General features: G+C 39.5%; 1 protein-coding gene across 2 annotated transcripts in view; it reads left to right on the top strand.

Annotated features, from left to right (window-relative positions):
- The window catches only part of SLIT2 (slit guidance ligand 2), a 417531-nt gene that overhangs the window by 319502 nt on the left and 72810 nt on the right, over positions 1-25219 (top strand). For both annotated transcript variants that reach the window (XM_049886437.1, XM_049886436.1), the window contains exons 19-26: positions 2412-2555; positions 4202-4368; positions 7724-7856; positions 13851-13919; positions 17282-17353; positions 17871-17942; positions 20063-20134; positions 23361-23524. In XM_049886437.1, the coding sequence (XP_049742394.1) occupies positions 2412-2555; positions 4202-4368; positions 7724-7856; positions 13851-13919; positions 17282-17353; positions 17871-17942; positions 20063-20134; positions 23361-23524 (893 nt within the window). The remainder of the gene's footprint in view (positions 1-2411; positions 2556-4201; positions 4369-7723; positions 7857-13850; positions 13920-17281; positions 17354-17870; positions 17943-20062; positions 20135-23360; positions 23525-25219) is intronic.

The following is a 25219-nucleotide window of genomic DNA, read 5'->3' as shown; positions in this document are numbered from 1 at the left end:
CTCACCAAAACAGGTTGTCCTTACTTCAATACTTAGAGACCTGACTCCCCTGTTCTGATTCAAAAGGGTTAATCTCTTTTCTTTTCCTTGAGATATATACAGTGGAAAGAGGCCCACTGTCTTCTCTAAACCTTCACCTCTGCCCCAGCCAGTGCCTGAGAGCCCCCTCCAGGGACTGACAGCCAAGAGAGTCCAATTGCCTCATCTTTATCATATGTGGGGAGAGTAGGGCATAGCCCCAACCAGTGGACATGCATTAATAGCATCCCAAAGTCAAGTTTTTCTGGAACCCATGCACTTGAAAGTAGAAGTATGTTCCTTGAACCCTAGCCTGGAACCCTAACCATTCTTCTGGGACACCCTGTGACCTGCAGGCCCCTCAGCCCCACATGGCCTGATAACTTAGAGCCATTTTCAAAATGATCTGCAAAGATTTGTTCCGCCTTACTGTGAAGGAGATACTGAGGAGTGTTAAAGGGAGGGCAGAGGAGACATACCATAAGTGGCTGTACCCTCTCACACACACATCCACTCACATATACTTCCCTGCCTTCACAACTCACCAAAACAAAATTCCTGCAACAAGGTGAAGCCTCTCTTCTTACTGTAGTCGAGAGACTGTTGGTTGTTACTGGAACCTTCTCCTTGGCGGAGCACAGAGAGGTTGATGTCACTCCATCCCAAGGAGTCTGTCCATTTATTTCTTCCCGCTGTGCTGCATATTGTCTTTGAGGAGGTCTTTACACATGTTGCTTTCGTTATATCTCCAGTGATGTTTTTGTGCCTCTTAGGTTTTACCACCCAAGACAGGGCCCCTCTGGCTCTTTCCTTAACCTGTCTGTGCCACACAAAAGCCTAAGAGAGGAGTTTAGAGCCAAGCTCCAGTTATCCAAAATGTCCTCCAATAGGTTTATCTGGACATCTGTATGCCTCCAAGCATATCTTTCAGGTTTGAGCTCTGGAGATTTCCACAGGAGTCCTCCCACTCCCTCGAGACTTCTTAACCGTTTAGGACCAGTAGACTTCTTAGTGGTGGTGGTGGTTCTTAGTTGCCATTTAGTCAGTTCGGACTTACCACAACCCCCTGTGTGCAGAGAAGAACCACTCCGTAGGGTTTTCAAGGCTGTGACCTTTCAGAAGCAGCTCACCGGGGCTGCCTTCCAAGGCACCTCTGGTTTGTATGTGTATGGATTTCAGTGAGCCTGTGAATCCACTGACGGTGGTGGTGACGTTGGGTGCATATGTCTGCTTGTCGACTTCTCTGACATCTCCTCCCAGGGGTCCTGACTTGGATAAGATGAAGACCAAGTGCTCTTTACTATTTATGACAGAGGATAGTGCTGATGAGAATCCTTTTCTGTGCTACGTTTGCTTCCTAACAGAAAGTGATAGCTTGGTAAGGAGGGCATCATCCTTTCTTCTTACTTGTGGTGTAGTGGAATGCAAAAGTTGATATTTCTTATTTATTATAGGGCAGTCTAAAATTTTAAAGAAACACTTGGTTGTTGACTTATTGTTACTACTCTTTACATACTGCAGTCTGCTTGAAGTGATCCAAACATGTCTTGAAAAATTAAAGAAAACAAATTAACTCTTCAGCAATTCTGGATAAGCTATTTGGAAACTAGCCGTCTTTACATGGGATATTTGCAGCTTTGCCTGCCTATTCTAAGCTCCACGGGTAAACAGTTTAAGAATTTAAAATTGAATCAAGACCTTAGCAGTTAAGAGGAAATGACAACGGTGTTAATCCGTTAACCAGGATGACTAGAAAAGAAATCACGGTCAGAATTTCTTCCAGATAAACCTAGGAGTGTTTCAACTTCACTGTGGACAGCTGGGAACTACTACTGTTGCTTCAGCCACGTTTTATAAATAAAACAATCCCTGCAAGCTTTGGGGATGTTTGGTCACATTTGGCTCCCCCACCTCATACTTGGCATGGGCTTGGCGTGTAAATCCCAGAGGTGCCCTCAGTTCCTCATATATACGGCTATTGATTCTTTCCTTTCTGTTCAACTGCAAATGTAATGCTACCGTGAATACACAAATCACAGAGCTTCAAGGACTAAGAGAGCTGTAGGTGAATTAGGATGTAATTTAATCATGCAAATTATATCATCAAAGGAACACAGGCTACCTTCATCAGATCAGAGTCTAGGTCCACCGTCAGATTCTAGGCTCACCGTGCCTTTTGTAACTGCGGGTTATTGTCAGTGACTAATTCCAAGCATTTGATTCTTGCAGAGGGTTTTCAACATAACCAAAGCAGTTCCTCATGGCCATGGAACATTCAGAAAATAGTCATAACTGCTACACATTTGCCAAGAGAGATTATTTTGGTCCTCAGATAGGCAAAACTGATTGCCTTATGTTTTATCTCCATAACAGTGTCCCTTTTGTTCCCTCAGGATGTTGAGAAGTAATCGCATAAGCTGCGTAGGGAATGACAGTTTCATAGGACTGAGTTCTGTGCGCTTGCTTTCTCTGTATGATAATCAGATTACAACAATTGCACCAGGGGCCTTTGATACGCTCCATTCCTTATCTACTCTGTAAGTATCAAAAGTTGTCTTCATTGGTCTATGACTTGAGCCAGCATATTATGTTTATCAATTTTATTAATAGCATCTTAATATTTTATAGGGTGTTTCATAAAATTGTGATCAAGAATTTAAGGTCTTAAAAACAAAAGGATAAATTCATTCATGGTAAACTCATTTTGCTTTTTTGAAAAATTTTATCCACTGTTTTACAGCAGATTTTTTAACAAGAAATTATTTTTCAGTCAGTTCTTTTTAGAATAATGTGACCAAATAACATGCGTGAATTTCTGAATTTTCATTTTATTATGACTTCATGGTGCTCAAAAAAAATAAATAAATGCGGTAGATTCTCCCCCAGTGTTCTCACATTGGAATATTTTCAGTATAAATGTCATAAAAAGAGAGTTGATGGGGTTATCGTCAACCAGCTATGCTCAAAAGGATCATTTGCAATGACAGGAGATACGTTAGATTGACCAGACCAACAATAAAACCTATTGGGCCAGAGGGCCTTTGCTATGATAATAGCAAACTATTGAAGAAATAAGGTGAGCCTGCTCAGGAGAATATTTTATGTGGCAAAAGCATGGCTGTAGACAGAGGATAAAGAAAAAAAAAAGCGTTTGTAGGTCTGTAGATGGAACTCAGAAAAGAGTTAAAAAACACTCCAAAGAATGTATTTTCAGGCCTCTTGTATGACAGTATCTTTTTTTTTTTACCAAACAGTGTCTGGAATTATTAATCATGTAACCGATTTGATTTTCCAGTCATGGTAACATCCAAATATACTAATCTAATTCAGTGTTGGAATCGACTCAACGGCAATGGGTTTTTTTTGGGGGGGGGGTAATTCAGTGTGGGGGGAGGGAAGGGAATAAATATAGTTAGAAAGAAAAAAAAAAAGCATAGTTTACATAGCTCCAGTCACTGCAAAAATCATTCCAGGCAAGCATCCATCGGTAAAGTACTTAATCCTCTTTCCACATAAAATGTGACACTTTACATCTAGTGACTAATTTGTGCGTATTAAAGATGGCATGTTTATAAATAATGGAATTGTCAATGGGTTTGTGCTGAAGTGGCGAGATGCCGAAAGCATTGAGATTTGTAGAAGTCAATTCATTTTTATAACTGGCATTTAATCAACTCAGCTGTCAGATTAGATGGGAAACCTATTCTCTGGAGCAAATAAGAGATGGAAATCTGGAGATGACAAATTAATGAAATAGCTGTTGTCAGGTTAAACTCAATAATATAAGGTAATCAGCCTTCATCTTTATATTAAATGACTGCATTATCAGTGCGGGGAAGTTTGACAGCAAGTCAGATCCCTGACAAGTTTAAATTATTTCCAAATGAGATGTACATCAGGATACACTGCATAAGCCCTAAATTGCTGCCTTCACTTTATTTATATATTTTTTTTGCATGAAATTATTTGAAGAATTCTCTTACGTGAAAGAGTTATCATTTAAGGCCCAAATATAAATATTTTCGCTAAAAAAGCACACTTGTGTGATTGTGTATGAACGGGGGATGGGAATATAGAAAGAGGGTGAAAAATAGTGTGGAAGAAATGGTAGCATGGGAGTTTGAGAAGTGAGGAAATGAAAAACCCTAAGCTAAACCCTCTATTATTTGCATGTGACTCCTAGAAACCTCTTGGCCAATCCTTTTAACTGTAACTGCTACCTGGCCTGGTTGGGAGAGTGGCTTAGGAAGAAAAGAATTGTAACAGGAAATCCTCGATGTCAGAAACCGTACTTCCTAAAAGAAATTCCCATCCAGGATGTTGCCATTCAAGACTTCACTTGTGATGATGGTAAGAAAAATCTAACAGGTGTTTGGTCCCCAGGCATTGACACAACGATTCTGATGCTGTTGTGTACAGACGTATACCATTTCATCATTCAGTCCAGCTTATAATTGTCATATGTGTTTGCTTTGTTTTTTGTTGTTTTTTTTTTTAGCAACAAGCCGCTTGCATTCTTAGAAGGCACTGTCACATTTGATCCCTTTTAATACATGTTTCTGAGTGTTTTCAAACTATTGGTTGATGCCATTTGTGTAGCTTCATTTTAATTTTTTATTACTGCATCTGTTTTAGTAACGGCTGTCTTTAGATGCTCTCCAGTTGGCTCCCAGCTAACGCCAACACCATGAAACAAGGGAACAAAATGCTGCTTGGTCCTTTGCCATCCCTGTGATCAATTAGGGATCAGACTGCTATGATCCTTAGAGTTTTTACCAGCTGATTTTTGGAAGTAGATATCTAGCCTTTCTGCCTGGTCTGTCTCTGTGTAGAAGCTTCGCTAAAACCCGGTCAGCATCATAGCAACGTGCAAGCCTCCCCTGACAGGCGGGTGGTGGCTACAAATGAGGTTCATTTGCCATGAGTGGAACCCAGATCTCCGCATGGAAAGGGAGAATTCTACCAGTGAACCACCACCGCCCCCCTTCTTGGTAACAATCATTTACAAATAAGAAAAACAATTGATTTATAAAATCTGGTATGTCTAGCAATTCTAACAAAAATAATAGTTTTCACCTTTTTTATTTTATTGTGTTTTAGGTGAAAGTTTACAGTGAAAATTACTTTCTCATTCAAAAATTGATAGACAAATTGTTTTGTGACATTGGTTACAATCCTCCCAAAGTGTTAGCACTCTCCCTCTTTCCCTTGACACCCTGGGTTCCCCGTGCCCATTCATCCAGGTTTCCTGTCCCTTCTTGCCTTTTGTCTTTGCTTTTGGGCAGGTGTTGACCATTTGGTCTCGTATACTTCACTGAAGTAAGGAGCACATTCCTCGCATGTGTTGTTCTTGGTTTTATAGGCCCCTCTAATCTTTGGCTGAAAGGTGGGCTTCAGGAGTAGCTTGAGTTCTGAGTTAGCACGGTGTCCAGAGGCCACAGAATCGGGGGTTCCTCCAGTCTCTGTCTGACCAGTAAGCCTGGTCTTCCTTTGTGAATTTGAATTTTGCTCCACATTTTTCCCCCACTCCATCTGGAACCCTCTATTGTCATCCCTGTCAGAAATGTTGGTGGTTATGGCTGAGCAACATCTTGTTCTTCTGGGCTCAGGCTGGTGGAGGCTGTGGTTCATGTGGTCCATTGGTACTTTGACTAATATATTCCTTGTGTCTTTCATTTTCTTCATTCTCTTTTGCTCCAAATGTGTTGGGACCAATAGATGTATTTTAGATGGCCTCTTACAAGCTTTTAAGACCCCAGACATTACTCGCCAAAGTAGGATGGAGAACTTTTTCTTTAAGAACTATGCTATGACAGTCAACCTAGATGTCCCCTGAGATCATGGTCCCCAGCATTCAGCCCCAGTAACTTGGTCCCTCAAGGCATTTGGATGTGTCTCGGAAGCTTCTATGGCTTTGTCTTGGTCTGGTTGTGCTGACTTTCCCTATATTGTGTGTTGACTTTCCCTTTTCCAAAGTTTACACTTGTCTACTGTCTAGTTAGTGATTCCTCCTTCCCTCCCCTCCCTTTCCCTCCCTTATCACGATCAAGGATGGTTTTTCTGTGTGTGTTAACCTTTTCTTGAGTTTTTATAATAGTGGTCTTATACAGTATTTGCCCTTTTGTGATTGACTTATTTCATTCAGCATAATGCCCTCCAGATTCATCCACGTTGTGGGGTGTTTCGTGGATTCATCATTATTTTTTATCATTGTGTAGTATTCCATTGTGTGATTGTACCATAATTTGTTTGCCCAGTCATCTGTTGATGGTCTCTTAGGTTGTTTCCATGTTTTGGCTATTGTGAATAATGCTGCAGTGAACATAGGTGTGCATACGTCTATATGTGTGACAGTTCTTATTTCTCTAGGATCTATTCCTAAGAGTGGGATTGCTGAATCATATTGTATTTCTATTTCTAGCTTTTTAAGGAGGTGTGGTATCATTTTCCATAGTGGTTGTACCATTTTACATTCCCACCAGTAGTGCATTAGAGTTCCAATCTTCCTGAAACTTTTCCAACATTTGTCGTTTTCTGTTTTTCTGATTAGTGCGGTAATGTCAGGGTGAGATGGTATCTCACTGTAATTTTGATTTTCATTTCTGTAATGGCTAATGGGAGCCCTGGGGGCACAGTGGTTAAGAGCTACAGCTGCTCACCAAAAGGTCAGCAGTTCAAATACACCAGCCACTCCTTGGAAACCCTATGGGCCAGTTCTCCTGTGCTTTGTAGGATCATTATGAGGCAGAATTGACTCAGCGGTTCCTTACGTGTCTGTTAGCTGTCTGAGTAGTTTTCACTTTTTAATGCTCTGTATGTATCATCACCACAGAATATCTGTCATTTTGCTATACTATGGTGTGTTGTGTGTTGCTATGATGCTTAAACTATGCTGTAGGTATTTTAAATACAAGCAAGGTCACCCATGATGGACAGGTTTCAGTGGAGCTTGCAGACTAAGACTAAAAAGAAAGGCCTGGTGATCTACTTCCAGAAACCAGCCCATGAAAACCTTGTGGATCACAACAAAATATTGTCTGATCTAGTGCTGGAAGATGAGCCCCCTAGGTTGGGAGGCACTACGCAGTAGCTGCAACAATGGCCTCAAACATACCAATGACAATGGTGCAGGACCAGGCAATGTTTAGTTTCATAATACCTGAGGTCGCCATGAGTCGGGGCTAACGCGGTCTACTAACAACAGCTACAACATATCCTCCCATTGGATTCTCACAGTAGCCTTGTAGGGAAGGTAGAGCAGGTTTTATTATTATTTCCAGTAAATGGAGAGAGAAGTCGAGCCCTGTCTTTACATTCATCTGTCCCTTTATGTCTCTTCCTGCCAGTTTCCTTAGGATTTCTCCAAGTCCTGTTTATTACATACACTCTAATTAAAGGTATAATTTATCCCTTTTTATGAAAGTAATACATATTTTAATGATACAATAAGTGAACAAAGGAAATAACTTATTTTTGTGGTGATAATACAAATTGTGGAGTATTTTCTGAACTTCTAGGCAGTCATAAAACAGTGCAGTATAAGATATATGGTGCCAGTTTGTAAATTCTTACTGCTTTATAGCTAAGGGATCATGTGACTCAAGACTCTTGTGTTTGTTAAGTTCAATTAAAGGCATAAAACTCCTGCTAGCATCTTTAAAGCCACAAATCTGTGTTTTTTCTTGTATTTCCTTTGGCGATTTAGGAAACGATGATAATAGTTGTTCACCACTCTCTCGCTGCCCTTCGGAATGCACTTGCTTGGATACCGTAGTCCGATGTAGCAACAAGGGCTTGAAGGCCCTGCCGAAAGGTATTCCACGAGATGTCACTGAGCTGTAAGTAAAGGTTGTCTTTCCCTTTCTATAGCGATTAATGTTTCACATACCAAGGGAGCTAGAGGTGACGCAAACAGAGGCTAGGCTATCACTGGTCAAATGCACTACCCTGAGATTCGTTGGGTCACGTGGGAGCTTTAGAAATAGGAGAAATTCAAGGAGAATAGATCGTGATTCCATACTGCCACAAGTTTACCAAAGTTGCTCGTTCACCATACTGAAGTGACTGTGGATGCCTGAATTTCTTTTGGGTTTAAATCCTTTTTGATACATGGAGTCCCTGGGTGGCATAAACTGTTAATTAAGCACTTGGCAACTAACAGGTTGGTGGTTTGAAGCTACCCAGAGGTGCCTCGTAAAAAAAGCCTGACGGTCTGCTTCCGAAAGTTCACAACCATAAAAACCCTGTGGAGCATAGTTCTACTCTAACACACGTGGGGATGAAAGCAACTGGTTTTGACACATGATTTCAAGCAGACAAAAAGATAAACTCCAAGTGGCTCTCTTGGATGCATGTCAAACACGTGGATGTAGTACGTTAATGTAGAAATAAGGGAGTAGAATGGAACATGTATGTCCCATTATCTCCAGCAGCTTATTCTCTGGTTGATTCCATTCCTCATGGACAATGTGAATCAGCCAGAGGCGGGTGGGCAGTGCCAAGGGTGTAGATGCTTGTGTATTCTTGGCTGGGTAAGTTGTGTTTAAGTATCAGTTACGAAAATGTCACAGATGATCAGCCCCACCCCCATTAAGATCTAAAGGACTATGGTTCAAGTCCAAAAGACCAATTCCTCTTTTTAAGTAAGGAGTATACCATCTTCTTCCATATCCCAGATATTTATTTATTGGATGCTGTGAGATATTATCCCAGGGGTTATATTGGTAAAAAAAGAATCAGCCATACTGATTACCCTAGATATTGTAAATACACCAAATATACAACATTTCCCAACATGCATTCAGTGGAACATTACTTCTGCAAGATGCTCCATGAGAAAAGTCCCATATGCCAAATAAATTTGGGATAAACCCTATATTTTATCATTTCCTCTTAGAGCTTTACAGTGTGCCTTAGCATAATAAAGGTACTGAGAAGTACTGCAATGAAAAAGAAAAACGCACACACACTCCATTTCCCAAAGAGTCTGAATTAGCTTTGGTATTGTTTGTTAAGGGTTTTACACCACACTTATAAATGACTCATAGAATATAATTTGCAAACAGGATTCTAAAGAATTTTGTTTAGACAGACGACAATGACTTCTGATAAATTATCCCCTGTGAATAAATGGTATACTTCAGAAGACCTTAAATATCCAAGTAAGTTATCTATGTTGATTTATACACTTAGTCCCTATTCGATTAGACATAAATATCTTTTATTTGCAGAGCGTGCTTTCTTCCATACCTTATATGTTTAAAAGCTAAGACTTAGGGAAACACGAGTTTCTCCTCTGTGTTGCCATGAACTCCGCACTCTATCCACTGTTACCGTATTTCCCAAGCTGCACCATATCACATTGTACTGTAAATGTCAATTTAATTCTGTTTCTTTCCGATAAACTGTAGGTTCTTTCAGAACAGAAATGTGTCTTTTGTTATTTTCTACTGTCAGCACTTGAAATGGTAGAACTGCCCCATAGGATTTCCAAGGAGCAGCTGGTGGATTCAAACTGCGGACCTTTTGGTTAGCAGCCGAACTTTAAACCACTGTACCACCAGGGCTCCTGACATATAATAGGCCTTCAATATATATTTTAAAAATGAATGAATGAGAGAGTGAGTACATAAAATGACTTTTAGGTGTTCGGTGCTGTTTTTCATTTGTTCAGCTATAATGATAATACTGCAGTGTTTCAACATGATCTCCAGACACACGCTTGCCTCCATTTTAACCCAACACAGCTACGTTAGTTCACGTAACTGCAGCCCGTGTACATGAATATCATAAACTAGACCGTATTTAACTTCAGTTCCTACACAATTTTAACATATGTAATGAGGTTCATTTTTTTTTTTTTTAATGAGGTTCAAAAGGATGCCACTTTAGTTTTCAAGAAACTTGATTTCAAATCATGCATAGTTCTGTGGATCTGAATTTAGTCATTTGCCAACATGTTCAGAAGGTCTCTCTTGAATGTTTTCAGTTCCCCTCGCTTGCTACCAATCACGGCAGTTGTTAATTAGCTACTAGCACTGCTTTATGTGTGTGTGTTGTTGTTAGGTGCCATTGAGTCGGTTCCGACTCATAGCAACCCTATGCACAACAGAACGAAACACTGCCCAGTCCTGCACCATCCTTAAAATCATTGTTCTGCTTGAGCTCATTGTTGCAGCCACTGTGTCAATCCACCTCGTTGAGGGTCTTCCTCTTTTCCGCTGACCCTGTACTCTGCCAAGCGTGATGTCCTTCTCCAGGGACTGATCCCTCCTGACATGTCCAAAGTATGTAGGATGCAGTCTTGCCATCCTTGCTTCTAAGGAGCATTCTGGTTGTAGTTCTAAGACAGATTTGTTCATTCTTTTGGCAGTCCATGGTATATTCAATATTCTTCGCCAACACCACAATTCAAAGGCGTCAACTCTTCTTCCGTCTTCCTTATTCATTGTCCAGCTTTCACATGCATATGTGTGTGTGTAAATACCTAATTTATAAATATATATAATATAATTTATATATAGAGATAGAGGTATAAAGCAGTCCCTGGAGGAGGACATCATGCTTGGCAGAGTACAGGGTCAGTGGAAAAGAGGAAGACCCTCAACGAGGTGGATTGACACAGCAGCTGCAACGATGAGCTCAAGCATGACAACGATTGTAAGGATGGCTCAGGACCAGCCAGTGTTTCACTCTGTTGTGCACAGGGTCTCTATGAGTCGGAACCAACTTGACGGCACCTGACAACAACAACATACATATGTAATATTTATATGCAATCTTCCGAAATGAAGTTAACACATACGCATATACATACATGTTGTTGTTTTTGTTGTTATATACGGTCAAGTCAGTTCTGACTTGTAGCAACCCTATGTACCACAGAAGGAAACACTGCCCAGTCCTGCGCCACGCTCACAATCATTGTTATGCCTGAGCCCATTGTTGCAGCCACTGTGTCAGTCCATCTCATGTGTATATATACATCAAAAAACCAAACCCATTGCTCTTGAGTCAATTACAACTCATAACGACCCTTTAGGACAGAGTAGAACTTCACCATAGGATTTCCGAGGCTGTAATCATTAAGGCCCAGTGATTGCAACAATGGGCTCAATCAGCAACGATTATGAGGATGACCCAGCAGCATTTCATTCTATCGTACATAAGCTCACTGTGAGTCGGAACCAACTCAACGGCAGCTAACAAGAGTCACAGGTCCTCTTTATCCTGCAGAGCGGCTGGTGGGTTCAAACTGCCAAACCACCGACCTTTCTGTTAGCAGCCAAGTGCTTAACCACTGTGCCACCAGGGATATGTATACACACACATACAGGTGACAGTGTCTTTGGGTGACTCACTCCCTGTGAATAGGCAATGCACTTCACAAGACCTTAGAGATCCATGTCAGTTACCTGTGTTTCACATACCAAGGGACGTAGACATAAAACAGACTTACTGCTCAGTGTATGTGTATGCTTGTATGGATGTATGTATTTCATTTCTGAAGATTACACGGGCACTTTAACCCTCCAGTTTTGGGATGCTAGATGCCTGCTTGGAGAATATCCTGTATGCAAAGTACTGGTTTAAGGAACACCCTAGCTGGAAGCATAGCTGTCTCAGATGGAACGAATATCTTTTTGATGCTGAATCCTTTCCACCATATTAACTGGACCCACGCCTTAACCCTTTGATCCAATTCCCATCAAATAATTTTAAAAATATATTAAATCCCATTATTAAACTGCATCATGTCCTTGATTCATGTCCTGTCTATGCCATCCATGTGTTTCTTCTGTCAGACAATCTGATCTTCAATCTGTTCCACTACAAATTATTAATTTATTTTTAAAAAGCATTTTATTCTAAAGAAAGCATTTTACAGAAATGAGGAAAATATTAACTCATCTCTTGTGAATTGAAGTTTTACCTCCCAGAGAGCTTATTCTTAGAGCCATAACAAGACAGCTGGACCCCTTCAACGATAACATATATGCACATACTAGACAAAATTTATGTTTGTATTATATTAAATTATTAAAGAGTTTGGCAAAAATAAGTATCTATTAGCGGGCATGTTTGAACAAATGGTACCCATTATTTTTTAACAACTTCCATACAATTTCTTCTTAGATTGTTTTACATGTAAATATCCATACTACATATTCTGAATCGTTTTGGTCTTCTGCTATGATGTTTTCTGGAATAAAAGGAGAGAGCTGAAGTATATGGGATTGTGTTGCCCTCTAGTGTTAGCAAGAAGAACAGCTAGAGGAAAAGAAGAAATCAAAAGATACAGGGTCGCTATGAGTCAAAACAAAAAAAATTTTTTTTTTTTTTTTTTTATGAGTCGGAATCGACTCTACAGCAGTGGGTTTGGTGGTGGTTTAAGAAGTCATAATGTATGCCTGATTGTTAATCAAATATTTATCACGTATTTTGACAACTTGTGGTATATAATGGTTTTCTCAGCTACTTCTCTATCCAGCAAAAATACCAACCTCGACCTTGGATGGAAACCCTGGTGGCATAGTGGTTAAGTGCTACAGCTGCTAACCAAAAGGTCGGCAGTTTGAATCCACCAGGCACTCCTTGGAAACTCTGTGGAGCGGTTCTATTCTGTCCTGTAGGGTTGCTATGCGTCAGAATTGACTCGACACCCGTGGGAACGGGTCAACCTTGGATCTTGAGGTTGGCCATAATATTGGGGTAGGAAAGGCCACATGTCCACTGTGCCAAAATTGTTGTGGGTGTATTTTTACCCAGATGGCCCAAGTTGCTAAACGATACTTGTATCCTTCATCATCTGCACTATGGAAAGCAACAGCTTTGGCAGGAGATACTTTTTCTTTTGTATCATCATCGTTGATTTAACTAAGCCCTGCTGGTGCAGTGGTTGACCACTGAGCTGCTAACAGAAAGGCAAGTGGTTCAAATTCACCAGAGGCTCCATGAGAGAAAGATGTGGCAGTCTGCTTCCCTAAAGATTACAGCCTTGGAAACCCAATGCGGCAGTTCTACTCTGTCCTACAGGGTCACTATGAGTCGGAATCCTCTCGACAGCAACGGGTTTGGTTTGGTTCGGTTTTGGTATTCACTTGTTTTTGTGTCTTGCCAGATCTTCTTAAAACCTACTCATTTTCTAATTATTTCCCTGACTAATCAGAAAGGACAAATTTACTTATATGTGGTTATTTGATCATTATATTTATATATGTATGCTATATTTGTACATGCGACACATCCATGATATTCTAGGAAACCTGCTAAAATAAATTATCAAGCAGACGTACGGCAGTAAAACCTATGTTTATTTTTAACTTAAATCTGTTTATGTTCAAAGTCCCATATATCTCCTTAAAACCATCCGTTATTATTTACTCAGTTTATTGATACTTTTTTCTGCAGTGAGCAGTGTTCTTTCCCTTAGGGGCAAGGTTCTGTTACTAGTTAATGCATTTCGTGGTATTATGTCCTCATGATTACAAGCATACCCAGACTAAAAAATACGGTGATTGAATTAATTGGGATCTTCTTGCTGACACACAAATGGCTGGATGCTTGCCGTGCCTTATTAGATAAACCACCAGTCTCTCCTTGGTTTTGTAATTTGCCCTCAATGATGTACAAAATAATCTGGCTGGATTAGACAGCAGTGTTTTTCTTGTACTTAAATACCAATCCAAGCTGGAAACATGACATCTTAAGGCAAAATTACCCAGTCCTTCTTTGTCTCAACCAAGTGCAAAGTGTTATTCGGCTATTTTATTATGAGATACTACTGTGATTTTATAAAAAGATAATATTGCATCTTCTTTTTTTTTTTTTAGGTATCTGGATGGGAACCAATTCACACTGATTCCCAAGGAACTCTCTAACTACAAACATTTAACACTTATGTGAGTAAGGCGTTAAATTACATTTTTCAGACTTTGACTTCGTACTCTATTTTATGAAGTGGGGATGGCAAAGGGCGTGAAACTTAGCAGACCTTTCAGATAATATAAATCATTTACAGTTAGATGCTGCCCTTTCTGCTCATTGGGGTCCTGGATCACTAGCTACATGTTCATTGAATACCTGTCGGGTGGCAGAGTGTCTTAGGCAAAGGCCTGCTTCTGTTCAAAGAAGTATAAATACGATAAAGTCTAAATAGTCAGAAAATTTAGAGAAATACAGTAAAATTGGATACTTTTACTAACAATATAGACTATGACAAGTCAATGGGAAAATTATAGGAAAAAAAGGTCTTTATACTTTATTCTTGACTTTAAGTAAAAGATGCTCGATGATAATAACTTTACTGAAAATATAAATTTAATTTGTTAGATTTGAGACTCTTATATAAAGCATTAAGTAAACCATGAGCTTTCAGTATTCAGTATTAAAAGTTATTTGAGAAAATCCATATCTCTGTGTGCAGTATTTAAGTAAAATAGACAAAAATGCCAACATTCAGAATATGAATTGCAAAATACTGGCTTTTGTTTTTTTCAGTTTTGTTTGGTGACCTCCTAAAATAACGTTCCTTTTTTTCCCCACTAACGTAAATGGTTTTAACCATCTTGAAGTTATAAATTGGTTTTTTGGTTTGTTGACCTGGTTATATAAACAGTATTTAAAAATAGTTTCAGTCTTGTTACATTCAGTGTCACACTTGAAGATTAGCCCTGTTGGCAAATTGATAAAACTTTTCCGAATGCAAAAAAAATGGACCGTAATAGTAGATGTCGAGGCAGAAAAGTTATCTTTTGTTTAAGTCTTTCTGGCTCTGGAATAAATATGACTGACTTAATAGCGGATTGCGAGTGTTTCTAGAATAAGCAGGTTTATCCCTAGTTGGAGGGAGTCCCCGGGTGGTGCAGATGGTTACCTGCTCAGCTCCCAGCTGAGAGGTTGGCGGTTTGCACCGATTCAGAGGTGCCTCCGAAGACAATCTGCTTCCTAAAAGCTACAGCCATGAAAACCCTATAGAGCAGTTCTACTCTGCACACGTGGGGTCCCTATGAGTTGAAATCAACAGGAGAGCAACTAATGACATCAACCACATTCCTAATTGGAGTCCTTGGGTGGCACAAACGGTTAAGAAAGAGCACAGCCATTGAAAAAACCTTATGGAGGGCACTTCCACTCTGACACACATGGGTTCGCCATGAATTGGAATCAACTCGACGACAGCTGGTTTTTTGGAGTTTTTTCTTTGTTTTTAATGCCTAATTAGTGAATTCTAGAAACCTAAGTAGCAGAACACATTCCATTTTCAAATGTAGACTTTAGGCAGATTGAAGTTAGTAAAACGTCTGTTTATCCTTTTCAAGTTTCCTTTAAAGTACAGGAAAACCAAGAATCTTGTAGAAAAGTATATGTTGCGTGTGCTGTCTAGTTGATTCCAATTCATAGCGACCCTATAGGAGAGGGTAGAACTGCCCCATAGGGTTTCCAAGTGGCGGCCGGTGCATTTGAACTGCTGACCTTTTGGTTAGCAGCCTGAGCTCTTAACCACTTTGCCACCTTGGCTCCATAGAAAGTATATAAATAAAAAAAAAACCCACTACCATCCAGTCGATTTTGACTCATAGCGACCCTATAGGACAGAGTAGAACCGCACCATAGAGTTTCAAAGGAGTGCCTGGTGGATTTGAACTGCCAACCTCTTAGTTTTAGCAGTCATAGCACTTAACCACTACTCCACCAGCAATGTTTAAATGGCCGGGTGATTGAATTAAGAAGAAGAGAATATCCCCAAGATGCCTGGTTCTGTGTCTAGTCATTTATTTGATAGCGGCAAGAACTGATATATTTTGTTCTGTTAAAGAAACGGTTAAATTTCTGCAGTTTCTGAAGGAGTCACTTGAGCAAAATTGGGTCATTTGTAGGACAACATGTGATTACTGCACACTGGTTAGAAATGAAAAATGAGAATTTGTGGGTCCAAAAATGTTTTTACCAGTGACTCATTGTACAACTGTAGGCAAGTAACTTCTGCTGATTTAAGCAATTGCTGTTGAATCGGTTCTGACACATGGTGACCCTGGGTGTGTCAGAGCAGAACTGTGTTCCATGGGGTTTTCAGTGGCTGGTTTTTCAAAAGTAGACTGTTAGGCCTTTCTTCTGAGGTGCCCCTGAGTGGTCTTGAACCTCCATCCTTGTGGTTAGCAGCTGAGTGAGTTTATCATTTGCACCACCCAGGGTTCCTCTGCTTATGTAGATAATTTTTTTTTTTTTTAATTTAAGTATACTACTTCTCGAGTTAAGAAGATGTGTTATAAAGCTCCTTATAAGGTTCCTATACAATCGTCATAATTTTATGGTTGCATTTTACTGATACTTTGAAATTTCACAGAAGAATGGACAAATTTTAGCTTGTCTGAATTTTGCACTTATTCACAAATTTTGCATTTGCTTCAGAGAAAAATTAGTGAATTAAAAATATATAAATATAAATTACGACCCATAGTAAAACTGAACCTATGAAGAGCCATTTCACCTTGGTGAAGTTCCGCATCTGTCTCATTTACTTGTAATTCATTAAACAAATATTTACTGAGGATCTGCTAAGTGCCAGTGACTCTGCCGAAGGCCAAAGTACCGATGTTTCATTCTTGAAATGTGTCTATTGTGAGTAGGCTCCACCTGTCTTCACTCTGGGACCAGGCTAATGGATCAGGCACTCCTTGGGACATCTCAGTTGGTGAAAGAGGGAGGAGAGGGTTATGGGAAATGTGAGTTTGATCTTAAAGCTTTTGCTCTGAAGTGAAACTGCCACTGTTTCTTACACTTCAAGGCCTCTGCCACTTCTCAAGGTCCCTGGGTGGTGCAAATGGTTTGTGCTGGACTGCTAACCTAAAGGTTGGCAGTTCAGATCCACCCAGTGGCACCATAGAGGTAAAGCCTGAAGATGTACTTCGGTAAAAATTACAGCCAAGAAAACCCTATGGAGCAGCTCTACTCTGTAACACATGGAGTTGCCATGAGTCAGAATGGACTCCATGGCAGTGTTTTTTTTTGTTTGTCTGTTTTATGTGTGTGTGTTGTGTGTTATGGTCATTTCTGATATCAGAAGATTGGGGAGTGAATAATTATAAATAAAAATATGATCTACCACGATGGTAGTCCAGTGTTTTGTTATTTTCAGATAATTGCTTTTTGTTAATACTGCTACTACTATGAACAAAGAGAGCATTCTCTTTCTAAGAATCACTAATATTCATTCATTTCTGTAGTAATATTAGACTCAATTTTTTTTTCTTTTTCTTTTTAGAGACTTAAGTAACAACCGAATAAGCACGCTTTCTAATCAGAGCTTCAGCAACATGACCCAGCTCCTCACCTTGTGAGTGTGAAAACGTGCTACTGAGTATTCATTCATTCACTGGACAAAATGCTTTTTTTCAAGACATTGGATCTTCCTGGTTAACCAGACAGAGCCTCTGCCCTTGTGGAACATAAATTCTGTTGAGAGAAACAGCCTAATAAAACCTTAGTAAACAAACAAATACATACAAATATTACAAAATATGTTGAGTTCTTTAAAACAAAAAAGTAAAATATTAAGTTACGTGTGTGGTGGGGTTAGGGGAAATCCAAAGTCACCTACCAGACATGATGGTTGAAGCATCAGAGGTGTGCAGGAACTCACAGAGGGAAGTATTCTCAGCCGTAGCTAGAAAACAAATAAATATATTGCATTATCAAGACACCACAAAGATAAGAAATATATATTATGTATCGATATTCTTCATTTATAGGATGCAAAAATAACTCTTGTCTTAACTGCATTGTGTTAAAAAATGGCATTTGTTGATTTTTGGATGCCTGAGAAAATCTAATTGGTTTATGTCTGGTTTCAGGATTCTCAGCTACAACCGTCTCAGATGTATTCCTCCCCGAACTTTCGATGGGCTGAAATCTCTTCGGTTACTGTAAGCATCTTTTAATAAAACGGCACTTTTTCCAGGGGATCTAAACGTTGTATTTTTCATAATTGAACTGCATTATTAATTCATGGGTATTTGAGGATATGTGTATTACAGATTCACTGTAGATTTGGAAATAGGAAAATCGTGTTTTACTGTATCATTGCCCAAGAAACGTGGATTTGGAGAACTGAACTTTCTCTTTTATAGGTCATATTGCTGTAGTCATTTATTAGACAGTATATAACATTAAGTTATGGGTTTTTCGTAGTTCCAACTTATTTTGAAGGAGCTACAGAAAAAATTTAAGTTCTTTTTGTTGTAAAAGATTGCTTTTTAAGTACATGAAAGGGCCCCTTCAAATCTGAAATCCTTAATCTCCCACCCCTCCCCTGAGCAAACCAGGTAACAGTTTGACATGTTCTCATCCTTTTTTATATGCATTTGTCTTTATGTATTGACATAGGTATGCACACGGCCAAATAACTTTCAAAACCATCATTTATTGTTCCATTTCTGGCCGTCTTTATTTAACAGTGTGCTTTGGAATCTGACCATCCCATTAATAGAGATATTCCTCAATCTTTTTATTGTGTAGAGTACTCTATAGGATGAAGGAATCATAATTTATTTAATCATTTTCATCTCTACTATCATTGGTTAAATTCTAATTTTTTCATTATTCTATATGATGCTTTAATGAGCACCTTTTACAGTCTTCTTGGTGCACACAGGCGAGCATTTCAGCCATGATTTCAGGTGGGAAGGTATTGTCAAGTATCTTAGACGGTTACCCAAAGTAACTATCAAGTTGTCGACCAAACGAGATTTTTCTACCAACTATCTAATGTTGTTGTGATTGGGTGCCGTCAAGCCAATTCCAACTCATTGCGACCTCATGTGACAGAGTAGAACTGTCCCATAGGGTTTTCTAGGCTATAATCTTTATGGACAAGAAGCCCTGGTGGCACAGTGGGCAAAGTGATTGGCTGCTAACTGAAAGGTCACCAGTTTGAAACCACCAGTGACTCCAAGGGAGAAATGCGTGGCAATCTGCTCCCATAGAGATTTACAGCCTTGGAAACCCTGTGGGGTCGCTATGAATCAGAATCAACTCCACAGCAGTAGGTTTGGTTTCATCTTTATGGGAGCAGATCACCAGGTCTTTCTCTTGCAGAGCTGCTGGGGGGGTTCAAACCGCCAACCTTTCAGTTAGCAGCCAAGTGCTTAACCATGGTGCCACCAGGGCTCCTAACTGTTAAATAGAGCACCTTTTCCCAAACACTCTTGCAAAGGTGAAATATTATTAATCCCTTCGTTTTTGTCCATATGATGGAAAATTATTTTCCATCCCTGTTGTAATCTGATTTTCAATTACTAGAGCATTTGAGTATATTTTGTTTATTAAGCATCTGTGCTTCTTTTTCTATGAGTTGTCTGATCATATCATTTTCTCATTTTTCTATTGGGTACTTTGTCTTTTCCTTATTAAAATATTGGAGGTCTTTTTATAAAGGCATGAATCCTTTACATATTATACCAAAAACCCATTGCCATCGAGTCGATTCCGACTCACAGGACAGAGTAGAACTGCCCCATAGGGTTTCCAAGGAGTGCCTGGTGGATTCGAACTGCCAACCTCTTGGTTAGCAGCTGTAACTCTTAACCACTGTGCCACCAGGGTTTCCTTTACATGTTATATATGTTGCAAAATACTTCCTATTTGGTGCCTTATCTGAAATCTTTATCATGTGAATCTATTCTATGTTGTCAACATTTGTCAGTTTTTTCCTTTATGATGTCTGGGTTTTATGCTGCGCTTTTCAAAGTCTTCCATCCCACTCTTTTTTTTTTAAGCACTTCTATATTTTCTTTTAATACTTATTTATTTTCATTTTTAAATTTAGTTCTTTAATCTGGAATGTATTTATGTGTACGCTGTGAAATCAAAACTAACTTGTTGGTTTCCTAAATAGATATCCAGCTGTACCAAGACTATTTATTGACTACACTATCTTTTCCACACTGATTTAAAATATTGTAAACTGAAGTCTCATACATGCATGGGAATTTTCCTACACACTCTGAAGAACAGGAAATTTAATTTTTATTTTTCTTGCTTTTAGTTCTTTACATGGAAATGACATTTCGGCTGTGCCTGAAGGTGCTTTCAATGATCTTTCTGCGCTGTCACACCTGTGAGTACCTAGTTCATAAATCCGGGCTTGGAGGTCAGACTGTCCCTATAAAGTGAGTTTAGAAGAACCAGCCCTCTGCCACTCCTTTTATTGTAACATCGTAACATGCAGTTGTTTTCTTCTTTAAAAAAAATGTGAAGATTCCAACCTAGAATATGGCGCCCTACAAAATAGAGCTTTAACTTACCTTTCTGGTCCTTTCCCTCCATTAGTTGAGTTTTCTTTGCTTGGCTAAGTGTCTCTTTTTACAAACGTGGCTCCCTAACTTTCCTAGCTCTGATTCTGGAATAACAGCTCCCCTTGAATTCTACCTGCTCAAACCCTACTCCTCCAAGAGTCATCCCAAGTATCACCTCCTTTATAATGTCTATCCTGATGTGCTCAAACTGATCATCTACTGTGAGCCAGGTACCATGCAAAACTAAATTAGACATAGTTCTTAACTCTGCATTGAATGTCTTCTAGTCTGGGAGGACAAAACAACCAAACCCTCATATTGGGTAAAATGCTTTTTCTTTCTGATCTCTCGTATACCCTCTGGTATACCTTCATATTTCCTGGGAGTACAGTAAAACTCTGCTATCCATGATAAATGGAGTCCAAAAAAAATTCAACTGTGTCAAAGTGATATTCCATTATTACAAGTTGTAATGTTCAGACTGTGACAAACCAAGTGGGATTCCATTATTACAAGATGTAATGTTTAGACCATGGCAAACCCAGAAGGAAATTCTAGGAGCAGCCCTGGAATCTAGAACCTTCTTGGGCCAGGCTAAGTTTGGTGCCTCCTGGTGGCAGGCTTTTTTTTTTTGTCTTCCATATCCCCTTCTGGTTTCTCCTGCCCCTCCATGTTCCACCAAATGCCAAGAAGATTAGAAATTTAGAAAATTGAGAAAGGGATATGGGCAGAGAATGGGAGTCAGTAGTCAATCATCAATCATGCTACTTCTGAATTTGCCTTATGTTGTTTTTTTTGGGTACCATCGAGTTGATTCCAACTCCTAGTGAGCCCATGTGACAGAGTAGAACTGCACCATAGGTTTTATTTGGCTGTAATCTTTATGGAAGCAGATCGCCAGGTCTTTCTCCCGCAGGGAGGCTGAGTGGGTTCAAACCGCAAACCTTTCCATTCGCAGCCAAGCAAGGATTCTTATCAACACCAGTTTTTGTACATCTGTCTACCAGACTGTTTGGTGCCCATTATCCATATCACTTCCACTAAACTATGAAGGCCCTATAGGCAAGACCTCTGCTTTTTCATCTTTGAGCCCCAACACCCACCTCCAAGTAGACATCAGTCCCTTCCTTTTTAAACCCCATGGCTATCATTTTCAAGGAAAAAAATGTGAATGAGTCTCCTCTCTCAGGGGTGAGGGACCTTAGTACCTGCCTGGCAGAGAAGGCAGGATAAAGAAGGAAGTGACTGTTCTGCTCATATTAGGCTGACAGATCAGAAAAAGCCGCATAACTTGCCTTGCTTCAGCTGAGCAGGGCTGTGCCTGTGTAACACCCCTCCTCCACGAGGAGAACCATCTGAATGTTCTTTGTCATGCACCTGCTTCTGTCAGGTGTTCTATTCTGCTGCCTATTTCATTTACACATTTGTCTTTTACTCCATAGATCTTAAAGAGTTCTGCCCCCATTCAATCCTTGGCATAGTGTGGACTCAGCAACTGTCAGTTCAGATGAGATCAAATGACTCAAAAACATTATTTTGCTCATTTTTAATTTAGAGGAAGGGCTTGAATCTGACGGACATATGAACATAACACTCAGAGTGCATTCCAACTTGGTGTTGGAGGTGATCATTACAACTGCTGCAGTGTAAAGTACTGTGGTTTTACAGATACATTTGGGGGGTTGCCTAATAAAAGAAAAATATTAATTTTTTCTTAGCCCGTAGACTTAGAAGCTATTAAGGAGAAATTCTGAATCAAAACTCGTTTTTAAAATGCTGCTGTACGCAGCTCCTACTTGTACCGTAGCTTGGCAAGTTTACTGGCCTGTTGGTGGACTTCCCTGACCTTAGTTTCTTAATCTGTAAAGCCACTGATAATAGTATTGGCCTCACAGATTTGCTATTAAGATAAAATGAGATAACCTGTGTAAGTGGTTTAGCCCTGCTTCTGAATATGGTAATGGTGCAATAAACATGAGCCATTATCCAGTGACTTTTGCTATGGCTACTACTGCTTTAAAAAAAAAAAAAAAATTTTTTTTTTTTTTTTTTTTTTTTACTACTGCTTTAGTTCTAAAACCAAAGGCTTTGCAAAGGGATACCCAGTGCCGTCAAGTCTATTCTGACTTTAAGGTCCACGTAAGCTGTGATGAGCTAACTTTAAATTTTAAGTATCTTTATAATTGTATGTCACTCTCCCTTTGCACTTAAAACCAGTAAAACCTGTTGCTATTGAATCTATCCTGACTCGTAGCACTTACTGGCCTTCCTTACCAGAAACACCCTTTTCCAGCCAGTTAACTGAACCCTATTTTAAGCTATGTAGTTTCCCATTGTTAGACCACCAACTTCCCCACTTCAGAGAACTTAGTCACTCTGTTCACAGTCATCTTGTAAATACTTCTGCTGTAACATTTCTAATGAAAATTATTTATGTACATAAACCCGTTGTCTTAGAGTCAATTCCAACTCACAGCGACCCTACAGGACGGGGTAGAACTGCCCCATAGGGTTTCCAAGGACCAGCTGGTAGATTCAAACTTCTGACCTTTTGGTTAGTAGTCGAGCTCTATACCACTGAGCCACCGGGGCTCCATTTGTATATATGGACCTATCTTAATCTCTTCTGCAGACTATTGTGTTCTTTGGAGTTAAAAAAAGTGTCTTATTTATATCAGGTCCCCAAAACCTAGCTTAGTGATTGTGTTCTCAGTAAATAATTGTTTAATGAAGGAGGTATTAATCTGCACTTAGGGTCTGCATACAAACCAATGTAAACCTCTCGCTGCAAATGTAAAGAGACATTGTAAAGCCCAGGCAAGTGTTGACAGTGGTGACAACTCACTAAATGCCAAATGAACAAATGAATGTAATTCAGGAAAATGGGGAACACCCAGTGTTCAATTTTCTTCTTTATTGTTAGCCTCAATAAATGTATGCGAATTTTCTACTGAGCATCACTTTGAGTTATATTCCCTTAGGAAATAACAATACTCTGTATGTGTGTGTATGTGTTTGTGGTGGTGTTTTTTTTTTTTTTTTTTTCAGAGCAATTGGAGCCAACCCTCTTTACTGTGATTGTAACATGCAGTGGTTATCAGACTGGGTAAAGTCGGAATATAAAGAACCAGGAATTGCTCGCTGTGCTGGTCCAGGAGAAATGGCCGATAAACTATTGCTCACAACTCCCTCCAAAAAATTTACATGCCAAGGTATGGTTTTTACTTCTGTTTTTTGTTTGTTTGTTTTAAATCACTGTGTTAGTTTAAAAAAGAAAAAGCAGTTTGCCCTAGAGTTCAGAGGTATAGCTGAAAAGCTCAATAAAATGACTCCACTTGTGCTTGGAATTACCACAGGTGCCCAAGTAAAGACATAGGCTTCTCAAATGAATCTCCAAAAGTGCCCATTGGAAGTGATTAGGTTTTCTACAAAATGTGAGAAGAAATCCAGAGTACCCAGTTTCTGGAAATCCCTTTTGTAGTCTCTAACAATGACATTATTTTGCTTTTGCTTTGTCTGAATGTGTGGCCTACTCCTAGGGCTGCCGGAGCCCTGTGGCTTCCTGATACCAGGTAAGGAGGAATGGGCCCCCCCAAGTGTCCAGGCCAAACCTTCCGACTCGCCTCACGTGCTGCAGACTTGGTGTTGATGTCCCTGTTTCTTGCTTGCCTCTGCCCCTTTCTCTCCCTTCCTTTTACGTATTTGTGAATTCTAAATAGTACTTTAATAACCATTATTATCTCTTGGAGCCCTGGTGGCACAGTGGTTAAGAGCTTGGCTGCTAATCAAAAGACAGTTTGAATCCACCAGCCACTCCTTGGAAACCCTATGGGGCAGTTCTCCTCAGTTCTATAGATTCGCTGTGAGCCAGAATTGACCTGACAGCAAAGGGTTTTTGTTGTTGTTGTTGTTGTTTTGGTATTGTCTCTTATCACAAGAGCAGAAGTGTTCATTATAGCAAATTTAGAAAAAAGGAAAACGTTAAGAACAGGGAAAAGATACTCCTGCAAGAAAAAATAAAATTAACCACTAATCATAATACCTGAGATAATCATTATTAAACTTGTTTTGTGTATCTTTTCACATCTCATGTGCAAATGTATGGATTTAAAATCCTTACTAAAAATTGAATCAGAATGTTACCCTTTTTCTTAATTTGTGGATATTTCAAGAGAACCACTCATAATTATTAATTACATAGATGAGAGAGATTATGGACAAGTCTTCATGTATAATCAGCAAATGTTTATCCAACACATTTTATGTGTACAACTAAATCCTAAGTATTGTGGAACATAGAGGAGCTTTTGGTTTGGACTTCCCTCCCAAGACTTGCAAGCTAGCTGAAAAGGTCAGCTTTCAATAGTTGAAAATTTAAGTAGGAAAAACATATTTAAGTAGATAATACTGCACAGTGGGAGCCCAGCCTGTTTGGAGCTGAATCTCTGCTTCAATTTTTTAACAGTTAGGTTATCTCATCTGTGAGCAGAGATGATGACAGTACCTACCTCAGAGGCTTTTGTTCAGATGGGATGAGTTTATGTACCCAAAGCCCTTAGAACACTGCCTCACACAGAAGCTAACGGTCAATGTCGTGTAGGATTTTATCTTAGAAATTAGTAGAGAGATGCTCAGGTTTGACATGCATAAACTCTTTCAGTTTATTGCAAAGTAGTCATGGCTAAGGCATGCAAGACCTCACAGCATTCATTTAGAACCAGAGATTCAGAATTAACAATTACAATGTCAATTCAATGGTTAGAGTCCAAATCTTTAGACATCAGACATTAACCTTTAAGAAGTGATCTCAGGAAGAATGCTTAACCATGGTTCGAACTCTGCAGAGCTCCCTCATTGCTAGCTGAGGGCAGAGTCTCAGCTGCAGCCTCTGGCAGGGTCTCCTCTTT

Source organism: Elephas maximus, chromosome 5 (assembly GCF_024166365.1).
Source record: "Elephas maximus indicus isolate mEleMax1 chromosome 5, mEleMax1 primary haplotype, whole genome shotgun sequence".
Lineage (NCBI taxonomy): Eukaryota > Metazoa > Chordata > Mammalia > Proboscidea > Elephantidae > Elephas > Elephas maximus.
The sequence above is the reverse complement of the archived record's forward strand: the minus strand, read 5'-3'. Positions and strand labels throughout refer to the sequence as shown.